Raw genomic sequence first — 23,646 nt, 5'->3', positions numbered from 1 at the left:
TATTGCTGCTCAGAATTGTTGAGAGTATCATAATAAAGCATAAAATAACAATAAACCCTCCTCTGTTGGTATCGCCTCACAACACAGCGCTTGATCACTGTGTGGGACAAAGAGCAGAGTTTTCTATGTAAATAGGATAATATGTTGTAATGTAGCTAATGACACTCCACTTATATTATAGCTAGCTAGAGAATTCAGTGCAATTTAGCCTGAACTATCAATATAACAAGTTAGCATCAAGCAGTCCTGTGTTATGTAATAAATGTTATTTTTAATCAGTTACAAGGTTTTTTTGCACTGGACGTCAGGTCCTCTCGTCTTCTCATCTTCATACATCCTCAAATCGACACTTGGTAATTTGCCAGGCTATATTTCTATATTTTTTTTACTTAGTTTCCACCTTTTGTTCTAACCGTTTACATTTGTGCAGAGAAGAGGTTCATTTAGATACAATGGATGGAGAGATGAATAGATGAATGGATGGATGGATGGAGGGACGGAAGGACGAACGGATACATCATTGGATGTTAGACGGATAAATGGATCAAATGGATGGATAGATAGAAATCTAGAATAGCAGAAAGAAAATGATGTAATCACAATGCAGATACAACAAATTTATTTAATAAAAAAAAAAAAAAAAAACATCAGGAAGTATGCCAATTACCAATTGTTCCATCCCAATGTTCAATCCAAGTCTAAATCCATGTGACTAGGAATGAGCTGAAGAAAGTGGCTTTCCTATAAATTTTACCCAAACCCTGTAGAAGAACGAGGGATGGAAAATGTCTGACTGACACACCCATTACTTTTTTAGGTCTCTGTCCTAAGAAGCTGCAATAATACTTCTATACATGAAGGTTTTTGGGAACAAAGACAAGCATTGCAAATTTGAAACATTGGATATGAATGGTTATAGGTTAAACTGAACCTTAAGTCCCTAAGAGACTTTTGTTTTTGGTTTGTCCCTCTACAGGGACCTTTGGAAATTCAGTGTGGATCTGTACAACAAAGGATTTATGGTTCAGAGGTTTTTCAGAAAAAGCTCAAAGTTGAATCCTTTTAGAATACTAGTACTATTAAACATCCAAATTTCCTTGATAAACCCTTTCCTAGAGAATATACTGAATACAATGCCGTTTTTTTTTAATCAGCTGGGTTTATTGTCCTGACCCAGTTCTGGAACATCTGTTAGAGTTTAAGGCACATCTGTGATCAGATAGCAGCTGAGGGTGTTGACTCTGGACACACCATGTAGCCTACCTTGTAACCTGCAACATTATCCCATCTACTTGAATGTGTGTCGATTAAAATAAACCTTTATCACAGTCTTTAATGTTATCAGAAGAATATCTTTGCAAATGAATGTTTACCTGTACGATTATACAAAATCTTAACATTGTATATAAAACCCTTCATTGCAACTCTTCACCTCTTTTTTTTTTTTACGCAGCCATTGTTTATTATCTTCTCAGCTTAGGAAAAACACAACTTCGTATGAAAGAATCAAACATGCTAGCAAGTTTAAATAAAGCATGTGTTTCCCAGTCGTTAGCAAGTAACAGCAAATACATGTAATGTGACACTGCTAGCGTATGGTGAATGTTTACAATGTTGAAAAATAAATCTGGACTGATTTTCAAGACATTTGGAAGAGGTCTCATCCGCCATAGGGTGGTCGGCCATCTTGAAATTTTTTTACCAAAACAGCAGTTTACAGTTTCTCTCATTGATTCATCTCACTGAGTAATTGTGGGTTAAGGGTCTTGCTTAGGGGCCCAGAAGTGGCAGATTGGTGGACCTGGGATTCAAACTGACAACCTTCCAATGAGTAGTTCAACGCCTTAACCACATCCCCAAAGCAAGAAGTGTCCGAACCATAACCGCACCATCCAACTACTTGCACTTCTTCTCGGTGGAATATTCAGTCTGAATACATACTATTTATACTACACAATGTCATTGAATTGTGCGATTTGGGATGCACCAAATGATTACTCAACAGTTTCTGACTTTTGGTTGAAACATTTAAAAAAAATTTCTGCTGTTTCTTTACATTCCCTGTTAGAGGAAAAACTATAATTATGTTCCTACAACTAAATATGTTGCAGTAAACATTCTCAGAAAATTTGATGAGATTCATTTTCTTAAACACATGTTTATAAAACTTTAGAAAACATTTTGCTAACCTAAAATGGTTGGCTGGGGCTCACCAACCTGATACGGAGTGTCAGCATGTCAAGCATGTCTCTTTAGATCACTGAACATTTAAGTGAAGAATTTAATTTATCTAATTTTAATTCTATCTTAACATTAGTGTGATTTAGCAGTTCAGTGATCAAGGACCTTTGCCATCTTCCTTCCACATTCCCCTCTAAACATTTGTCTGTCCTAGCTCGCTCTGGACCTCAGCCACAACGTACAGCCTGGGCGATTGGCGCCCTGCTGCTTCACCATGAAGATCTCCATGGGCCATGAGAACCAGGCTGGAAGCTATTTATAGAATGTGTTCTTATACCAAGGGCTCTTCTTTATGAGCTCACAGGCATTTCCGGGTCTCCAAAACCACAGCGGTAGAAGGGACATCAGGGCTAAGGCTGACATCCAGAGGTTGATGGGACAGGAAGCAGTGCACATCTGGGCTGTGCACGTGTACATAGACAAAGCCAGTTGATTAGGGAGCAGACAGAACTACACTCCAAGCTGGGCTGGTTCATATCAGGCACTTGACATTTGCAATTAATGTCAAGAGTTTACAGTTACAGCAATAGGACAATTGCTTGTAGTGACGGTGTGAATGAGTGTTCTTGTGTGCCAGACTAGCAGAACTGCAACATGCAGATAGGTCTCTAATGATTCCTATCTCCTGAGGAGATCATTAGTATTGCTCAATAACCATTTCTAATGAGAAGTCTTAATAGATCCAGTCAATCCTAGGATTTTACATCAACTGGGGAAGTTCAGACAACAAAAATAACAGCGTCAAAGCTGGTGTCGCAGACAAAAATAACAGATCCTTGAGAACCTTGTTCCTTAGAACAGGGGTGTCCAAACTTATCCACAAAGGGCCAGTGTGGGTACAGGTTTTCATTCCAACCAAGCAGAAGCTACACCCGATTCCAACTGTTTAGTCAACTGATCTTGGCTTTCAGTAGACTCAGGTGTGGCTTCTGCTCGGTTGGAATGAAAACCTGCACCCACATCATCCAAGATTGGACACCCCTGTCTTAGAATGTCACATTAGCCAATATGGCACCAAAGATGATGTTCGGGCAATGTCAGATAACATTACTTAAAATCTGAGCGTGTGATCACTGCTAAACCTCTCATTTAAAAGCCATCAATAAGAGGAGAGCATTGTTACAAATCATATTATGTAACCAATTGCATCATTCAGTAATCTCCTTAGTCCTTGAACACTTCTTTCCTGAAGACGGATATTACTAATTACTTGGCTGATGCTCTTAACAGGCCAAGTTACACTAATGAATATTAAAAAGAATGAAATTGAGATTTTATTTCCTTCGGAAAACGTTAACTACGGACAAATTAAGTACATCATCTATGTTCTATATTAAGACATAAATGTTTTGTGCAAGTTGAAATCGGAATTTTGAGTGATTCAACAGTAATAGAGAATTAGAGCCCCCTTAGCTGATTTTCTTTAGTCACTTCAGGCAAACTTTTTGCCTCAGGGGACAAACAGACCTGTCGTGTCCAATCGCAAGTCTCATTTATGTTTCAAACCTAAAGCCCATATTTGTTTGGGAGCCAAGGTAAAATCCACATTTTCTGGAAATCGATCCAAATATATCAATATATCGATCCAAATGTGCTAGTAACGCATTTATAAAGGTAAATAATTTAGATGTATTTTAGTATCTTTATGAATTATTTTAGGAATAAAACATGACATTTGGGGTTATATTAAACTAATAAATAGCACGTTGATGATCTGAAGTGTTTTATTTTATTCATTCCACAGCAATTTGGCAACCCTGACATTTTTTATTTAGATTTTGATAGAAATATCTGGCATGCATTTTATATGAAAGCTAAAGGAAGCCATTTTGTCTTCAAATCACAACCAGCAGAAAGCACAAACATCAAAATTAACATTATTTGACTATTTTCATATTACCTTTCCTCTGGTTTTACCGAATGACCTTTAAACTTTTTCACTAACGTGTAAAGTTGTTACTCAGTTTAGTTGCTGTTGCCCATTGTTTTCCTCTATTGCTAAATAAAAAGCTAGCATGGAAATCGAAGGCTAACTTGTGCGCCCATACAACCACCGATAAGCAGCAGTTTAAACATATTCTACCACATAATTCTGACTTCTATTGTTTGACTTTTAGCAAAAATATCTCGACTCAAACAGAACAGAGGAGTGGAACCATAGGACAAACATAGGTGTTGTTTCACATTTGTGTCATTCAGGGAGGCTGTGAGGGTGTATTTTTCTTCTCGGTTTGTATTTATAACCGAAAGCATTTTACCAGAAAGCCTTGACTTCAAGGTAGCAATCACTGGATGGAATAATCCGGCACTACCCAGAGACACACAATTCGAAATGCCAAGTAGAATATGCCAAATCGGTGGCGTCTACAACCCACAGGTCTCCTCCCATGAAGGTGGGGGTTGCGTAGAAACCGTTGTCCATTTTGCGCATTTGAAGTGTCATTGAATTTGATGATTGGTGAAGACTCACTGGACAGAGAATGAATGAATGAATGAATGAATGAATGAATGAATGAATGAATGAATGGGAGTCCTGAAAGTATACTACAGTGCTGGCAAACCCTACTGTAGCTCCTGGAAATTGTAGACTTGAAGCTGAAGTAAACATTTTTGGTGGTTAGAAATAAAATCTTCTCACCTGATGAGGATACCTGAAACTTTACCTGGTTTTGATGCTTCAATTTGATGCTTGGACCCAACAAAGGGTCTTTTCTAGAGCTCTCTCACACAATATTATCAAATCCTACCAACACTCTACGGCTCTTAAACCTTAAATCCTGATAAAAAATTTTAATAAATCACAAGGCTCCTGAATTTCAATGAACAAAAATGTACGCAAAAAGAGCTCAAGTATTGTCATTGCTTGGACGAATTAATAAGGTAAGAAGTGTATATTTAAGTACTATAGGTATCAGATTAAAAACAGTTTACTTGAAGCATGTACGGTTTGAATGACTCTCCATTGCTCTCCATTTGCTAAAACAAGAAATGAAGGAAACAGATGAACCATGGCTAAACACATATGAATAAAATCTCTGCGCTGTGCTGATAGGCTAATAAACTCTAACTATAGCCATAGTACAAGACCTCATGTTGCAGGCATCAGTTGAAGGCAAGACGTAACAGTTGGCCAGCCACAAGCCACAGCGGAATGGCCTGGACTTTCAGACTGACAAGGACTTTTAAGCAAAATAAAGGAGATAATTTATATGTTTGGTTACTGTGGGTGCTAGCTAAAACTGCTTAAACAATGATGTCACCATTTTTGGGTGGACTTATGACATTTGAGACTTTTTCTTTCTTTTTTTTTTTTTACTGACTTGAAGGAAACACACAAGCCATGAAAAATAGGCTAAATATTGAATTTCATGCTATAAAATAAGAGTCTGGTGATTGTATATCACTGTTTCGGCGTATTACAGTATTTTCTAACATTTCCATATTAACTTCATAATTCCAAAGAGAATATCTGTGTAGTTTTCTGGCAGTCATTTGTGTTGCCTGGTTTCACAAAATTATCCATTGTTAACAGCAAAACTAAAAGTAAATACCAATATGTAGTATGGCAGGTACTTTTCTTTTCTTTCAAGACAGGTGGAGCTTAGCCCTGCTAGAACTTTCACAAGATGCCGGTCAGAAAGTAAGTCTTCTAATACATTTTCCTGTTACCTGTTTTCTGAACTGCAATGCTTTCCAACCTATAGAGCAGAAGGTCTGTAATGATGAAATGTTAATACATTTCTCCAGAGTGGGTTAAGTGCATTTTCCACTCAAGCACTTTCACTTAAGTAAAAGGGCAGATGGAAAAGAGATCATTGCAAGCACGTTACGTGCCAGCAAAATAAAATAAAACACTTGTTAAATTTTATTTTCCGATCTGATGTGACGGCATGGAATGCGGTTTAAGAAAGGCTTAGTTTTGTCACACTTGCAGAATTGCCTTTGACACCCAACGAACTGTTTATCTGCTTTGTTTGGCGACACGTCCGTGATTCCAAACACAGCTGCAGCAGCACCATATGACACACAGCCAGCGACTGTGACAACCACATCTACCACACGATTTACCCTTTCAGCTCATTTGACCTTAGATCGGACTCAAATATGGGCCCGTGCACCGAAATCAGGTACTATTTTAACCAAAAGTGCATTAAAACCGCTAATGTTGTACTTCTAATATGCTTTTTAACCAGCGAAACTCTGAATGCTGAATCAGAGCTTCTTGGCCTATCTATCCTGCGGTGAATAGGCCTGTCAGAGTCACTGACCTCTGTGTTGCTTTCTGAAACAAGAAATACCGGCCACGCTGGAAACCCAGCCCAGTTTTGAAGAGTAATGTTAGGAATGAGGACGGCTTTGATTGCCATGCCCCTGGGAATTTCTTAGGTGGCAAGATGTAAACGATCCACGCCTATTTAAAAAAAATAAATAAATAAATAAAAATGAACTTACCTCTTCATCTGTCCCTGATAGGATTAAAGGATATGAAGGTGCATCCATCAGAGCAACATGAATGTATGAAGGCATATATAGAGAGAGAGAGAGAGAGAACAAAATATTAATTATAGTAAAAAGTATTCACCAAAACAAAAAAGAAATCAATAAATACCTAATTAAAAAAATACCTAATATTTGTCACAAGTTTACTTCTGTTCATTGTTTGACTGTATGATATAAATTTGTATTGTGCTCATTATATAATACATCAAGAATCCAACAGCTGACACTGTACAATGAGTTTAGTCTGGATTTTGATGAAACCAGTTGTTCACACCTTAGTATCTATTTTGAGCTTGTGTGTGTGTGGAGAAATGTTAAGCAATGAGGAAATGTGACATCAATTAAGAGCAATGCAGTATATGCAGTTGCATAAACTGTACGTTGTAAAGGCCATCCATCCAAACAAAACTCCGAATTCAACTTCCGAATGTGAGACAAAAGTAGGACAATACAGACCAGAGGCTTGTCAACTAGCATTCCCACTGAAAAACTGCCTACAGTTCAGTGTTTTTATACAGACACCATCACAGTACACTATATGTACCAATTGAATATGGCTAAGAAAGAGAAACATTTCTCTAAAATCATAGAAGCGATGCCAAAACCAGACAAATTTATGTATAGCCATGAACTAATCACTAATGACTAAGCAGTTACTGTTGATGCCAACGTTAAATAAGAGAACTTTGTGTGGCGGAGTTTTGCTTGAACTCCCCTGCAATATTCTTATTTAATCTTAAGAAATTAGTTATAACATAGTCAATCCATTGATGATTCAATTGAACAGCTAGTTCCAAAGTACCGACTTTTTAAAAGCAATGCGAACAATTAAAAGCATTCTGTCATCCAGCATCACCACCGGACCGCATCATAAATATTAATTCCCTTCTCCACTCCCGAGAACTACAAAAACAAAAGATCTGAGCATCAAGGCGGAGGAAACAACAGAGTAGGACGTGGGATACCGAACTCTAAGGAATGCGCACCACAATCCTTTCCAACCTCTCCAACACTACTCCCTCACTCCCAACTGTTGTTTCAGCTGGACTTCAGAGAGACACGACATCTCAGACACTTTCTGCATTTTTCCGTCCGTTATGGACGCTTTCTAATCTAATCTGCTCTGTTTTTAATACATTTCAGGTATTAATTGAATGGTTTGATTCGTTTGAACTAGCGCTGAAGAACTGATGCATCAGAAAAAGAACGGAAAATATTAGCTGAAAGTCAAAAGTTCGATTGTATGCGTGAATCGCAATTTAATCAAATTAAATCTTTAGTACACCTTATTCGATTCTGAACAACGAACAAGTGTATGAGAAATAATCTCAAATCATTATAAATCTTCATTTGTGGAGAATCTGCGCCTATTTTTTGTGCATCTGTGTAAATCGTGTGTAAGGAGACGTGGTGTTATATGATGGGGAAAACCAACGGTATGTTTATGTAAGAAATATATACCAGATGATGTTATGAGACAAAATAGTATGTGGAAATTGTAGTGGAAGCCCAAGAATGAAGGCCTTAAATATAGCAAATGAAGGAAACATTGCTACAAGAGCCCAGGAATAAAGCATTACAATTTCTACTCCAGTGTCAGTGTGAGTTATAAAAATGGCTGTCATTGGTCCTGCCTGAGTTCATCCCCAAAAATGTGTCTTTTTATAGGTTAGTCTAAAAATTTTCATCTTTTCTAAGATGGTGAAATGAAATATAAGTCATTTTGTCTTGAATGTACACCGACCAGGCATAACGTTATAACCACCTGCCTAATATCATGTTGGTCCCCCTTTTGCTGATAAAACAGCCCTGACCCGTCATGCACTGTGTATCCTGACACCTTTCTATCAGAACAAGCATTAACTTCTTTAGCAATTTGAACAACAGCAGCTCGTCTGTTGAATCGGCACACACGGGCCAGCCTTCGCTCCTCAAGTGCATCAATGAGAATTGGCCATCCATGACCCTGTCTCTGGTTCACCACTGTTCCTTCCTTGGACCACTTTTAATAGATACTGACCACTGCAGACCGGGAACACCCCCCCAAAAGCTGCAGTTTTGTAGATGCTCTGATCCAGTGGTCTAGCCATCACAATTTGGCCCTTCATCAAACTCGCTCAAATCCTTACGCTTGCCCATTTTTGCCCATAAATCCATGCCAGAAACATCATAAATGCTCTTGAGAACATTTATTTTTCTGTTTGTTTGAACATCTATGCTTGTAGCCAGCATCATTTTAGCCAGTGATCACACCACAGTCGCACCACATGATGAAACCTTCAGGATTCACAATTAATCCTATCTTGACACTTAATCCGTCTTAAATTATTACCATTAGCAACCATTCCCACAGGTGGACTTCTCAGGACTTTGAGATATATAGGCATGATAGAAACATTGGCCATCATAGTGGTAAAAAATAATAATTATAATTTGTCAGGGAAGCAAGTGGTATCATTTTATTTTCACCAGAGGTTTGCTGGCCAGATTGAAAAGGAAACAACTGAGTAGGAAAATGTAAATTTATGGTTTCACCAGACAGACTTTGATTTTGTTTCAAAACCACTTGAATTCTAGCATTAGAAATTTTATACCCAGACACATTTTTTGTTACTGGGGACAATTTTGGCAGCTGGGAAAATAGCTCAGTAATATTTCAGAAGCTGTATGGAAATGATCAGTAAATGCCCACTTTCTCTAAGGCTTTAGTGCTGGAAATTTATCCATCATTCGGTAACAATTCATAAGTCTGCAGAGAACATTTGCAAATGCACACTACATTTTTGACCCAATCCAAAAAGTTAAATGTTGGCTCAGACATTTTTTTAGAATCAAAATGAAAAAATGCAGAGAAAAAGGAAAAGGTAAAAGTACATTATTTGGCCAAATGTATGTGGACAGCTGACCATCAAACATTTATATAACATCCCATTCCAACAAAGATTAACATTCAAACAAGGGCATTAATAAGAGGTTTCCCTCCCACCCCTAAAACCCAACATCAAACTGATCGAACCAAGTCCATGGACACAAAGTTGGTAGAATAAAACTGTAAAAAAAAGTGTTTTTGCTGTAGCATTTATAAAACAGTTCACTAGAACTTTGGGGCAAAAAAATAGCCCCAGATCATGATCATATAGTGTCACTTGGAGAGCATGGAGGTCATTTATTGTCACTTGGAGAGCATGGAGTTCATGTAGTGTCACTTGGTGAGAATGGAGGTCATATAGTGTCACTTGGAGAGCATGGAGGTCATTTATTGTCACTTGGAGAGCATGGAGGTCATATAGTGTCACTTGGAGAGCATGGAGGTCATATAGTGTCACTTGGAGAGCATGGAGGTCATATAGTGTCACTTGGAGAGCATGGAGGTCATTTATTGTCACTTGGAGAGATTGGAGGTCATATATTGTAACTTGGAGAGATTGGAGGTCATATAGTGTCACTTGGAGAGCATGGAGGTCATATAGTGTCACTTGGAGAGCATTTGGACTGCTGTTGCTGTGGTTGGTTTTGTGCTCAGGTCTCAATCATGAACATTTGAACATTTGAAGGCTTCAGCAGAAAGGAATTTAGGTTTAAACTATAATAAATTGAGAATGCTTACATTAATTAAAAAAGCCCCTGGTTACATGGTTGCACTTAACTATACAGCATACAGTTACAGAAAGCAAATGATGGAGAAAAAAAAAAAAAAAAATCGCACTGTTTAGGGTCACACAGATAAGGACCAGTTCCCTTTGGTGTCTGGTTCCTCACATCATCTCAAGGAATCAGGAAAACTGAATTGAATTGATTCATCCCTCTTCCAGTAAACTTTACTGATGGCACTAAGCATTCCGGTAGGTAGTGTTCTCCTGGCATCCACAAACCCAGACTGAGACTGCCAGATAGTGAAGCATGATGCATCACTCCAGAGAATACATTTCCACTGCTCCAGAGTCCTGTGACAGAGTGCTGTACATCTCTCCTGCCGACACTTGGCATTGCACATAGTGATCCTAAGCCTGTGTGCAGCTGCTCAGCCATGGAAACCTTTTTTCATGAGGCTCCTGACACATGTATCTTGTGCTGATGTCGCTTCTAGAGACAGTTTATAACTCTCTAGTGAGTGATGTAAGAGAGGCACTTAGGCACTCAGCAGCCCCTCTTTCTAACTTCCATTTCACAATAAGAGCACTTACATTTGCCCGGGGCAGATCTAGGTGGCAGATTTAGAAATTTCCCCAACTGACTTGAGGCAAAGGTGGCAATCTATAATAGTGCCAGTTTTCTGGTCACTGAGATCTTCAATACAGTCCATTCTACTGCCAGTGTTGGGAAACTAACCTTGTTCATATTGAAGTAAAAGATGAACGTCTGCCAAACATTTGTTAATTTGTCTTTGGGAACCTCACTATCATGGTCAGGGTCCCACAAAGGATCTGGAGTCAATCCCAGGAGCACTGGTCATGAGACTGAAGTAGATGCCAGTGCATCCATCAGACATGTTGTTTTGACATTATGCTAAGTGAAAGTCCTAACTGGAGGTAGAATAAATGAATTTTTTAATCAAAAAGGTCATTACAGAGGCATATTTTAAATGTCACACACCCTGTTGTACCATTTCAGCCACACTGATGTATGACTGATTTATTTCTAGCCGCAAAAAACAGCAGCTGGATGAGAACAGAAAAAAAAAATGAGCATGACTGGATAAGAAAGACAACATTGTACCATGATTATTGCAAATATGAAAACAATCAGATATCCTAAATGATCGGAGAAAGCAATTCAGTTTCGTTCTGCTCTTGAAAGCTTTCCGCCATTATTTTCTTCATATGCTTGGAAGTCTTGTGCTGGTCTCTTTGATGGACAAGTTCAAGAGAATGGTTTAGAGAAGCATCCAGCACTGGTATATAAAGCACTGATAATCTAATGAGTTATAGTGACCACAACTTACATTATTTCAGCAGCTCTGAATTTATATGAATATTGAACTGTCACGTAAGTGTTGTGGTTAGTTATTTCGGAACCTAGGAACATTGTGATCATATTGCAGAGGATCAACTCATGGCAAAATCTTTGCTTAGCAATACAGAAAGCATCCTGCGTTAGCACTGGTGTCAGTCTTGCCAAACAGGGTGTTTCCGTCATTATCTGATGACCTGAAATCAATGGCACTCCTTATAGAAACGAGAAGTACCTGCAAGACATCTTGACAAAATTTCCATCTGTCATTAGTGAAATAGTTTTTTGCACGCCTCTCAGAGGTATGCAGCTGGATGTTAGCTCAAGTGTCCCATTTCTTGCAACAAATAGCTACATTTTACTCTGGAGTGTCAGTTACAAGAATGACATGGAAGTCTGAGACTCCAAAAAAATGTCAGCACTAGAAGAAATGCAGCACACAAGAATGCATGTCCCTTGTGGAAATATACAACTATGAGAGATCATGACTGCTGGATTATTTTGGGTCTCTGCTCTGGGAATTGTCCCCTTAGTAGTAGGTTGCTGCATTTTTTTTTTCTCTTTCTTCTTCTGTTCAACAAAAAGCAGCTCAATCCATGTATTCTATATATAGTCAGGTATGACTAAATCCTGAAATGGAAAAAAAAAGAGAGCATGCATTCTTCATTTTACATAATAAGTCCTGGCATACTACGTTCAAATAACACTTACACTGTCTGTGTGAGGTCTGATTACCACAGATGCCATGTTAACATTGAGTTGGATTCATGATTCAAGGACTTTGCATTATGTGCATTAAAAACAGGAAATAGTTCAAACATCAGACAGGAATAACAGTCGAAGAAATGCAATGAATTAACTCTGGATGCACTTATGCATGATTTAGGTGCCTTACCTGCAATGTACCGTGCAACTCAAGGTAATACACACTCATCGTTTCATATCAAATGATCTATTGTGGCTTAAGTAATGCTTGCCTGGCACCTCATTAGTGCAACCATCAGTGTGAAAACTGCATGCTTCCAGGCAGTAAAAACATCACGCACGCGCCGCGTCACTCACCATGGTTGAAGATTGGAGTCCTAAACCGGCCATTGAGGGACGAATTCTCCATTTCTGCTAAGATTCTTTGTATTGTTATTATTTGCTACTTTCCACGTGTGCAGGCTGGGAATAATATTCCAGTGCTATGAAGCGTGGTAGTACAAAAATAACCACGGTGCCGTCGTACGTACCGTCCCCACTACAAGGATTCACAATACACTATGCGCGTCTCGCGCTGCTGAGTGACTGCGCGTGACTCGACAGGGCGCTTTAAACGCAGCGCCGCGCGCTATTGGTGGAGACGAGCAGCGTCACGCGCCACGGCCGGGATAAAAACAAGCGCACGTGCACGCGCTGCGTGAACCCGCGTCAGGCCTGATGAAACAGCACGGATGACATTAAGACTTCTTAAGATGAAGTTAGTGTGTGTGATTGTGAACGTGATTATTGATTAAAGAGGATAATATACTGTATATTATGATCTTTCTGATGCGCTATGAGCCACCTTGTGGTTCCAAACCCCTGTCCCTGTTACACTGAGAATTTTCAAGTGCATCTCAGGGCAGCATCCACACATACATTCACACAGCTTCAGGGCAGTTAGGTTTAGTCATTGCACAGTCTGAGGGAACTGAAGAACTCTGAGGAAACTCACATACACAGGAATAACATGTTACCAAAGATCCAGGGACCTTAAAGATGCACATATTTGTTACTAGTACACTCTCTCTCTCTCTCTCTCTCTCTCTCTCAATTTTCCCCACTTTTCTCTTTAATTTAGTCGAAGATCTACACACCAGTCTATCACCTGCTTCCTTCTTGTCTATATGGCCCATGGGTGTAATAGAACCCTTTAGGGACTCGGGTATCAGGTTCCAGGAAAGACGTTGCATGGTGCAAAGGTATTTCTTGCAAATACTACATCAAGAATTCAATCTTTCTGAAAGAGTCACCAAAGACACTCATTGCCAGTACTGACTAATTACGCTACTTTTGTTCAGTGGCTCCTGACAGATGGACCAAAACTAGCATGAACCTTGAGATATAAATACATATGCTTCAGATTATATATTTATCTGTCATTGTTGTTTAAACCTCCCTGAATTCAGTGTATGCTAAACCATTATTCACGGTCATGGAATATTCTAAGATACTCTCCTGTCCTGTATAAGCCTAATCAGACAAAGTTAATGATGAGGAGTTGTTTGTTACAGGTTAAATTTACAGTATTGGTATGATGAGACTCCTGAGGGAAAGTATTAGTTGGGCACTAGCTTGCTAGCCTGTTGAATGAATAGTATATCCTTAGCACTATGTATTATACTGTATAGCACAATTCTTGCTTGTACAGGCAAACGTTAAACATTAATCGTTGACCGTTTTGATGTGATCTCAGCCGAGTTTGTCATGTTTCATCATGTTAATTGAGGGTAAAAAAAGCCACAAACACAGTATTAACAGGTAAGGAGCGGCAGTTTTATTCCAGCTGCAATCAAATATAGTTGACTCCTTGGATTTTCATGGCCAGAATTTTAAAGTGCAGAATATGTTTTTTTTTTTTTCACAGCTTGTGTACAACTATTAAATTAAAAGAAAACACAGAAAAATGTCATAAAACTAAATACCGAACTGGACAATGTACGGAGAATACAGCATAAATATAGAAAGCAACAGGAAATCTCATCTCAACAGATCAGAAATCAAATCAAAATCAAATCAAATCAAATCGGTCAGGCTTAAAATAAAAATAAAATAAAATAAAAAATAATAATAATTCAAAACGCTCTACATTTCGTTGGCAAGGCTAGCTTAAAACAAAGGCACAGCAATATTCAGAGGTAAAACGATCCTTTGCAAAGAAGGACTGCTGCAGCATTCGCACATAAAAGCTCACAGTCATCATGCTTGACAAAGGTGGAAACATATCCAGATTACATGCCCATACACTTTTTCACATGGATCAAAAGAGTACACTTTGCTGTATATACTGTGTATCGTTGAAGAGCCAAGCGTGCACATTGAGTTTTTCACTGTACTTTAAGTGGAATACTAATATCAGTAATAACTTTGTTTTTTTCTCAGTAATGATGCCCTGAGCTAGACTATCGAGGTTCAATACTAGACTAGGACATTAAGTGCTTTCAATGGAAGTGAAGCAGCATTCAGTGAAAATGACATTGTACGATAAAGCAGTCATTACAAAACAGAACATCTTTCACAAAGGATCTTTCTTTAGGCAGCAGAGAGCCGGTGGGCTCTGAACCCCTGTGTATCAAACTTGGAAGAAATGCTTACAGTTTAAGTACTGAAATACCATCATGATGTAGTAAAACAGCCACAGAAATGAATTTACCCAGAAATGTATGTTTACAATTATTTTCTCTTGTACTATTGCATACTGTACAATATTTTACATGTAGTGTGAGCATTTTCGACACACTCTGGCTTATTACAACGTGATGCCAAGTCCCATCTAGGGAAAATATGGCTTTCATAGGTTTCAGCAAAAATAAGTATATAGAATATAATCAACTGAAAAATATAGCTGGCCTACAATCTCCCTTTAACATGACACGATGTACAGTAGCGTATCAAGGAGAATGACAAAGTGTAAAGAGATCTCTCGATGTCTTTACACTCTCATGAATGTAATGTCTTATGTACAGTAGATGCCTCACATACGGACAATATATACACACATCTCTCGCAGACTTATTTGCTACTGAGAAACTAAGAAATGTTTCCCAGGACTGACTTTTTTTTTTTTTTCCCTTTTATTTTTTTACAAAACGACTATCAGTGTCTTGCATTCATATAAGAATCAGAACATGATCCATTTGTCTGTAACCATTAGGAAATGAAAAAAGATGCCCGTTTCTTCTGGGCGCCTTTTCCATATTTAGTGCAAATGAAATCAGTGGAAAATCTATACAAAACTTTTCAGTGGTTCTGTACATAAAAGATTTCTGTGTGTGTGTGTTTTTTTTTTTTACATGAGTTGGCCTGCGACTGCTATCTGTATACAGTCCTCCGCTGTGTTTATTTCCAGAAAAACTGCATTTTCTGAGTTAGAAGCATAGCCAAATTTGTGGAGGATCCCTCATGCAGCCAAGGCACCATGCAGCTGATCCCCAACAGGACGAGTGAGGGGGAAAAAAGAGAAACAAGGAAAAAAATGTCTGACCACATATTTACAGGCAACAATTTCATGTAAACAGGACGTCTCCCATAGGGAGTTTCACACACTAGTGAGACGCGGGCAAATATCACTGAGGCGGCAATGGGCTAAAACTGCAAGATTGGCGTAGGAACAGATTTATTTTCTTTCTAATTTTTTTTTTTTTTACACCAACCTCATTCTTACAAGGAGCAAGATGATGGTGAACCTGCCGTTGTCTCAACTGAACACTGTTTCTGCACCTGATTGTGAAAGCAAAATGTTACAGTGTGTAATATCACTAACTAAATAAAGTAGATTGTGAGCAAGTGTGAGCAAATAAAACACTCACGAAAGCCAGACATTAAAAAAAAGACCTGGACACATATAGAGAGAACTAGAGGACTCGCATACCCATGTTATCCCCTGTTATGCACAGAAAGAAAGTCTCTCAGTATTTCATTTCAACCCACAGGCCAAGAAAAATATGGCAATGTTACAAGTGTATACAAAATAATGTCTGTACAATATCTAAATCATGTACAATATGTAATCTTATTATGTGTAATATATATATATATATATATATATAATGATGTTTTGGGTCTCTCCTTAAGGGCGGAGACAGTGTAATGTACCTAGAGAAGAGTGTACCTTGTTTCACATCAGGGGTGTCAAACAAATGACCCTAAGTTGGACCACCGAATGACTTTAGAATGTTAAATCATCCGGCGGACCATAATTGAATGTAAAAACGTGGAGATCTCCGTTTCAGGGCCAAAATACTGCAAGACCATAAATTTAGCTAGTATCAAAATGTGCTAATGATATGCGATTCTTCATTAGCAAGCTAAAACCGTAACCATGAATCTTTTCAAATACGGTCATTTAGGGGTTTTACAGCAATTGGGGTACAACCATAGTTATATTTGTTTTAAAAAAAAGCTCCCTTCTCACCCAAAATCCGATGTTATTGGGTTGATAAGACTTAATTTAAAAAATTATATCAAGGATGGTAAATACTTATGCAAGGCACAGCACGGTAAAATCATTATTATCAATGATCAACCATCATTACTTTGTAATGAATTGCCATCTGTTTATCTATTTTGTCTGTGAAATATGTTTCATCTTTTTGTGCATTCAGAATGTACCGCCTTTCAGAGAAATGCTGATAAACAACACATTTGGAAGGGGGTTGCTGATGTTCTTGTTGGCCCAATTGCCTTATGAAGTATACTGCGGTCCGTTTGACGCCCCTGCTGTAGACTAAACATTGTCAAAGCTACATGGATTGAAAGACAAAACTAGACGGAAGCATTTTGTACACACTTATTCATCTGAAAGGAGTCCGTTTTGTCTCGTGTTCACTGCCGAACAACAAGCAGTGCAGAAGAACAGACTATTTACACGCATGCACTACTTTCTTGTTTGACTTGCAGAACACGGTGCCTCTAGAAAATGGGTCCTTTTTACATGGTTTGAATGAAAAGTAGAGGAATATACCATTTAGTAACTAGCTGTGACATCAGAAGAAGTGTATAGTGGATGTCAATAACGATGAGATGCTGGAGAAGCTAAAGTGACAGTAGAGGAAAGATGCCCTGCAGTTCAGTATAATGAAGGAAAATTAATTCTTCCATGTTGGCTTCAAAACCCACCAAATCTACACCGAGTGTGCTCTCCAAATCCTACTATGGACCTCCAGTTATGGAAAGAACCTCACTGAATGCCAGTCCAATAGCATGGAATGGCTCCGATGCCCAAGCTCAAGCACTCCTTATCCAGCAGGTTTTTCGCAACGTTTGGAGTGAACACCATGAGATCAGATCCTGATTGGCTATTCGGGCTGCTCTCGATGAGTGGGCAGCTTGTTCTCATCAGGCGGATGCTTCTGCCAGAAGTCTAGATGGACCTGCTCCAGCTCGGAAACCAGTGAGAAGCGCATGTCCAAGTGCATCTTTAGCTTTTCAAGCCATTCCTCCAGCTTTGAAAAAGCAGGCCTGTGAGAGAGAAAAAAATCAGTCATTAGCACAGACAATAAACTACAAACATATAAGTACATGGTTCTTGCTGTTTTCTCGATTAAAAATCCAACCTTTTCAACACCTTTTCCTCTGATTATTTTAAACTGCAAATGTTATATATTCAGTGCCAACCCATCGAAAGGCACAATCACCAACCAACATTCACACATTATGGACAATTAAGAGCCTAAACCTGGCATACTTGAAGTAAACCCCAAAGCACGAAAAGAATACGCAAACTCAACCCTGCCAACCCTGGAAGTGCGAGGCAACTGTGATAACAACTAAACCACCGTTTTAAAAGTCTGTCAGCATCAATGTTACATCCCTGTGGGTATGTCTGTTATTTTTCTTTTCCTCTTATCCTTTTGTGCTCTATCTATCTTAGCCTCACCCCAATGCTTTCTACTGGCCTGAAGTCGTGCCCATAATGCAACCTCAAGATTCTATATTAACCTGACAACATAATTAAATGTTGAATTATCAATTCTGATTGGCCAGAAGGTGCTGATAAATTTTCAGCTACATTCTAGCTACAAGGCAAAGCAGAGGTTTATTGCAATTCACTTGTTATAATCCATTACTGTTTGCAACAGAGCTACATGGAAGTGTCTGGAGGAGATTCCACATAATTTATTATTGTGTATAAAACGTAAAATTGTGTGAATGTTTATTAAAGGAGTCACTGCCAGCAATTCCTGCCACTGGAAAGTCTCCAGTTCAGCAGACTTTCTGTTTCTCTTTACTTCTTTGGTTCCTCAACAACATGACACTCTGCATTTTGTCAGGCTGATAAGGGAACATCTGTTTCAAGGTGTTATAACTTAAATAATAGCCGGAAACTAAGTTTGTCGATAATTAAATGTAACTGTATAAATGATATAACATGTGATGTGTCCTTCAAATGATTATAAGAAATAAGTGTTGGGGATTAAGAGGAATAAAACAGGACTTAAAGGAATAAACCAACATGGTGTGCTGTTATAGGGAAAGTACCAATAGCACCGGTGCATCACACCAGCATTTTCTTAGAACAGCAAACACCATCATGGTTTATTTTCAATTACACTTTCTAAACTGCGCTAGAAAGGCACTATTCATACCATGTATATTCATTTCGTTCGCTTCTAATTACTAGCCCTTGAAGAAAGCAAACAGAAATTGTGTGTCTAACATACGAGTGCAACAGGATGTCTTTAGATACAGTGCATTATCACTGCTAGGTTTAAGCAAACGGTAAACTTAGGGAAACCACTACATTTACACCATTTGGCACTAGACTCTAGCGTTTTAGCTTAAAAAGGAGGCTAAAAAAGATACGATGATGAATGAATTCTTACCGTTTCTCAGGATCCAGGTCACAGCACAGGACAGCCAGGGGGAAGAAGGAGTGGGGGCAGTCTGAAGGGTAGTAGTGCTCCAGGAATCCATTCACGTTGAGGCCAAAGTCTATGGCTCGGGGTAAGTAGTCTGGATCTGCATTGACTCGCCCAATAATCTGTGAAAAAAAAACAAAAAAACATGAGATCTTCATTTAGGAGGTTAACGCTTGTTGACACTTTTGTTGAGTATAAAATAAAAACTTTTTAAAGCGTTTTCTTCAGCATGTCTTTGGAAAAACATGGAAAAATAAATGTCACAGTTGAGATGGTCAGCTGCACATGCAGTGCTAATTAGTGAACAGAGCATAAGGCATAAATCACACTGGACTCTAAATGCTACTTTCTTTTGAGCTTAAGTATCAGTTCGGTAATGGCAACGGGGTTGTTAAGATCCTTTTTAAAAAAGGAAGCTAAAGAAGGCAGTAATGGTTACCATGCTGGGTTCCATGTTAAAAACAACTGCCTGAGATCCCGTGTGGAGAAAGAGAGGGGAGAGTTCAAACGTTTAACAGCAAGCCGAGCCAACAATTATTCCCCCAGATCACTCACCTCGCACAGCATGATACCGAAGGAAAAGATGTCCACCTTCTCATCGTAGCTCTTTCCTGTAGGCGAGAACAGCCAAAACAAACACCAAGGCATTAGACAGGAAGTTCAAAACAGCTACAATAGACCTCAGTAACCAGTTCTTTGTACTGTATAACACAAACGAGAACTGTAAGATATAAGCTGAAAGAATTTCTAAACTCGATGAAACTTATACAGATCAGCAAATAAATATGTTTAAAAAAATAAAGAAAGAAATAGACAGTAGAACTAACCATGAATCATTTCTGGAGCCATCCAATAAGGGTTTCCCACAACTGTGTATCTCTTCCTCCTGTCAGGTTTCTTCACACCCTGAATCTTTCCAAGTTTGTCCTGGTTCTTGTCTTCTACCATTAGGCGAGCGAGCCCAAAGTCTGCCACCACAACACTGTTGTTCTGAGCAGGGAAAGTTGTAGATTTAGTACAAAAATAATTTTTTTATTTCTTTCTACTTCAGAAAAACATGTCATTTGCAATGATGCATATAGTAAAATGTGTCAAGATGCACATTTTTCTCAGGTGACTATAGAAATTTCTGGGGTTTTCTTTTCAGTTTGATGTAGAAAAGGGGGCATGTCAGTAGAGGTCTGTATATTTTCCTTGCCAGAACTCGCACTGTTTACCAAAGCCAACAAACTCTAGTCCTAAGACCTAAGATCCTTCACAACCTTTAAAAAGGTCCTAAAGACTCAGCTGCTCAGACATCCACTTAATGTTGATACCAAAACAGGACTTTTGCTCTGATGTATTATTTGTTGTTTTCCTCTTTATGATGATTTTCTCTTCAAATAAGTCACTTTTAGTAACCTATAGTATCGATCCATGCTTCTCAAAGTAGAACACGATCAACAAAAATAATCAATGACGAGGTAATGTCATGTGGCTCGACATCCACAAGGTGTTTAATTCCTCAAAGTTATATTTATTAAGGAATCCTTTTTATCTGTTTATGGTTACATTTCAATGTGTAACATCTGAGAAACAAGTTAGTTCCTGTTCAGACTTCTGTTATAACATTTATAAGTAGTTGTTCCCTCCCTAATCTCTCTTTTTTTTTTCTTTTTCTTGAAGGCAAGAAGAGAAAAAAGTGGCTTATCATGTTCTCAAGAATTGGCAAAATCCCCGTCTGTGCTTCTGTCTTCCACTTTTTTCTAGTCTAATGGTAGAAACTTGGTTCCTTAATTTAGAGCTTACATTTTATTCTACCTCACTAATAAATTGCTTCAGTAAATACATTTAATCTCAGACATCTACGACAGAAGAAAGAAACAGGGAAATTGCTGAAAATCTTTACTGCATTTCAGCTATTTTAATCACAAATCTGGTTCGTATCCTCACCTCTCTGACCAAACAGTTGTGAGAGTTGAGATCACGGTGGATGATGTTCATGGAATGTAGGTAGGCCTGAAAGAGTACAGGTGGAAAAAAAACAGTCACATAATGTGCAGTAAACAAGCAGCAGTAGTTTCGGATGGTATTCAGTAGTATAACAGTTTGCAAAATAAGAGAAAGGCTTGAACTTTAATTAACAATTAACTTCTCATATATAAGCAATGATTGGGGATCTGCTTTTGTTTGTCACTTAATAAATGAATCACGCGACTTCTGGTTTATTTGCCAGAAGATGGCAGTGTGAGCAAACATGACAGACATTCCTATCGGTTGCTTTGAAAACTGTGTATAATTTAGTATTACGTTAAAAATTAGTCATGTAGTCATGTGACCTTAGACTTACCATTCCAGATGCAATATCCTTGGCAAAACTCACTCTCTGGTTCCAGGGATAATTATTGTCCTGTACATGTGAGAGACACAGATTGTTGAAGCTGTTTAGTTGTACATAGTTGTAGGTCTACAGAAATCGTCTTAAATATAGGTCTATCAACCTATCTATCTATCTATCTATCTATCTATCTATCTATCTATCTATCTATCTATCTATCTAAATAAATAAATAGATGTCATGTAGAATCATCAATCAATCAATGTAGAATCAACTGAGCAAAAGTGCCAGTTTTTAATAAATGACTGGAGACACACACACACACCATTTTCTTAATGATGTCCCTCAGGGTGCCTCCTTTGATGTACTCGGCAATGAAGTTCAGCCGCTTGTCTTTGTAGAGGACCCCGATGAACTTGAGGACGTTGGGGTGGTCCAGGCATCTCATTACTTTTACCTATAAGCAAATTAAAGTCTGTTTATCTGGGGCGTCGAAATGAAATTCTCTAAGGAACGTATATCAAACGTGAGAATAAAAAAACCAACCAAAAAAAGCAAATGGAAGTTATATTGCTGTTTTGAGTAGGTAGTATTATTGTACTAGGACACTGATTCATCTCATTCATAGTGTATTCACACTGACTTCCTAATCGAAGAGAATGCTGATTTATTACTGAACACTGAAATCATTCATTAGCCACTTCCAAATTAGAATTTCAGAAGAAAACGTTTGGGGAACTTTTAATGAATGAAATATCAATACTTAAATCTGAATTTTTTTTCTTTTCTTTTTCAAAAGTTAATGAGAATTAACTTTCTTTAATCAGTTAGGAAGCCTGGAATATTTCCGATCCCCAGCAATGGCCGCAGGCTCCTTGCGGCCTTTCAAACTTTCACCGATTTTGTTTTCAGAACTGCCGTACTGCAGTAATGAAAACAAAAGCAACACAATACTCAGAGGCCAGTGACCGGTTAAATAAAATCAAATAACCACAAATATGTGCTTTGTGCTTCTCCTCTCATCTTTCACTTTTGTTTTTCACTGCAGATGAGTTTGTAGGGACTGAATGATGCTGGTGTGCATTACTTACTTCCTTAAGGAAGGTCCGCTGGGTCTCGTCGTCGAAGCGGATGAGCTCCTTCATGACCATTACCTCACCCGTCTCCCTGTGGGTCACCTGATCACACACACAAACAAAACAAAACAAAACAAAACAGTGAGATCTGTGTGTCTGTATTGCTCTGATTTAATAAGACTGTCAAGTGACCATGCTGTATGTGAGAGATGATGTAATCAAAACTACACAGTCATTCAGAATCTGAAGCACACCCTGGGTTAGGGTTAGTCATTATTCGTTTTAAATAAACCTCTTTACATTGTCATTTCATTTTCCAATTATCCTACAATACCAAGGACTAAGGGCACAAGCCAGAACAGGGTAGCGACACATTCCAGAGCACAATCGCACACCCATTCACTACAACGTAACTCCATGGACTGGAGGAGGAAACCGGAGTACCCGAAAGAAACCCCCGATTCACAGGGAGAACATGCAAAGAAACTCACACACAGGGGCGAGGCGGAAATCAAACCCTAAACTCTGGAGGTGTGATGTGAATGCTAACCATTAAGCCACTTCCATTAAGCTAATTCCATTGACTTGTATTTGTATAGCGACAGCAGCTATCTGGAAAATCGAAATCTCAGAATCAGAAAGAGAAAGAAAGCTTATGGTATCCATTTTTTTCTGAGAAATTAAAACTCATTATAGGATAGAGAAAACATGTATAAACTATCCTGAAATTATGTACAGAATAATGATCGGCTGTAGTAGTTCAGTTAGTTACAGAAAATAAATTAAAATAAAAATGTATCCATCTCTTATATTTGCTTTCTTGGAGTCCATTTATTCTGTATGTTTTTTCCTCCTACCTGAATTTTCGTGAATTTAATGAACCTTTCATGGTGTTTTTTTAATAAACTATTTTGTGTCAATATCTCAGTCTGAGGAAGGGTTTCATTACTTTAATTCT

At 38.3% G+C, this 23,646-nt stretch overlaps 2 protein-coding genes across 4 annotated transcripts in view; both read right to left on the bottom strand.

Annotated features, from left to right (window-relative positions):
- septin4b (septin 4b) overlaps window positions 1-12,990 on the bottom strand; it is a 59,721-nt gene extending 46,731 nt beyond the window's left edge. Inside the window, exons 1-2 of the mRNA XM_058418504.1 lie at window positions 12,754-12,990; window positions 6,694-6,707 (exon numbers count right to left, since the gene is read on the bottom strand). Coding sequence (XP_058274487.1) covers window positions 6,694-6,707; window positions 12,754-12,805 — 66 coding nt within the window. The 5' untranslated portion in view covers window positions 12,806-12,990. The remainder of the gene's footprint in view (window positions 1-6,693; window positions 6,708-12,753) is intronic.
- Window positions 12,991-14,189: 1,199 nt separating this feature from the next.
- limk1a (LIM domain kinase 1a) overlaps window positions 14,190-23,646 on the bottom strand; it is a 57,629-nt gene continuing 48,172 nt past the window's right edge. For all 3 annotated transcript variants that reach the window (XM_058418841.1, XM_058418843.1, XM_058418844.1), the window contains 8 exons: window positions 22,704-22,790; window positions 21,938-22,069; window positions 21,625-21,684; window positions 21,228-21,293; window positions 20,123-20,285; window positions 19,851-19,906; window positions 19,260-19,417; window positions 14,190-17,895 (listed from right to left, as the gene is read on the bottom strand). In XM_058418841.1, coding sequence (XP_058274824.1) covers window positions 17,733-17,895; window positions 19,260-19,417; window positions 19,851-19,906; window positions 20,123-20,285; window positions 21,228-21,293; window positions 21,625-21,684; window positions 21,938-22,069; window positions 22,704-22,790 — 885 coding nt within the window. In that variant the 3' untranslated portion in view covers window positions 14,190-17,732. The remainder of the gene's footprint in view (window positions 17,896-19,259; window positions 19,418-19,850; window positions 19,907-20,122; window positions 20,286-21,227; window positions 21,294-21,624; window positions 21,685-21,937; window positions 22,070-22,703; window positions 22,791-23,646) is intronic.

The sequence above is a fragment of the Hemibagrus wyckioides genome, linkage group LG20, assembly GCF_019097595.1.
Source record: "Hemibagrus wyckioides isolate EC202008001 linkage group LG20, SWU_Hwy_1.0, whole genome shotgun sequence".
NCBI lineage: Eukaryota > Metazoa > Chordata > Actinopteri > Siluriformes > Bagridae > Hemibagrus > Hemibagrus wyckioides.
Note: the sequence above shows the minus strand (reverse complement) of the source record. Positions and strands in the feature narration are given on the sequence as shown.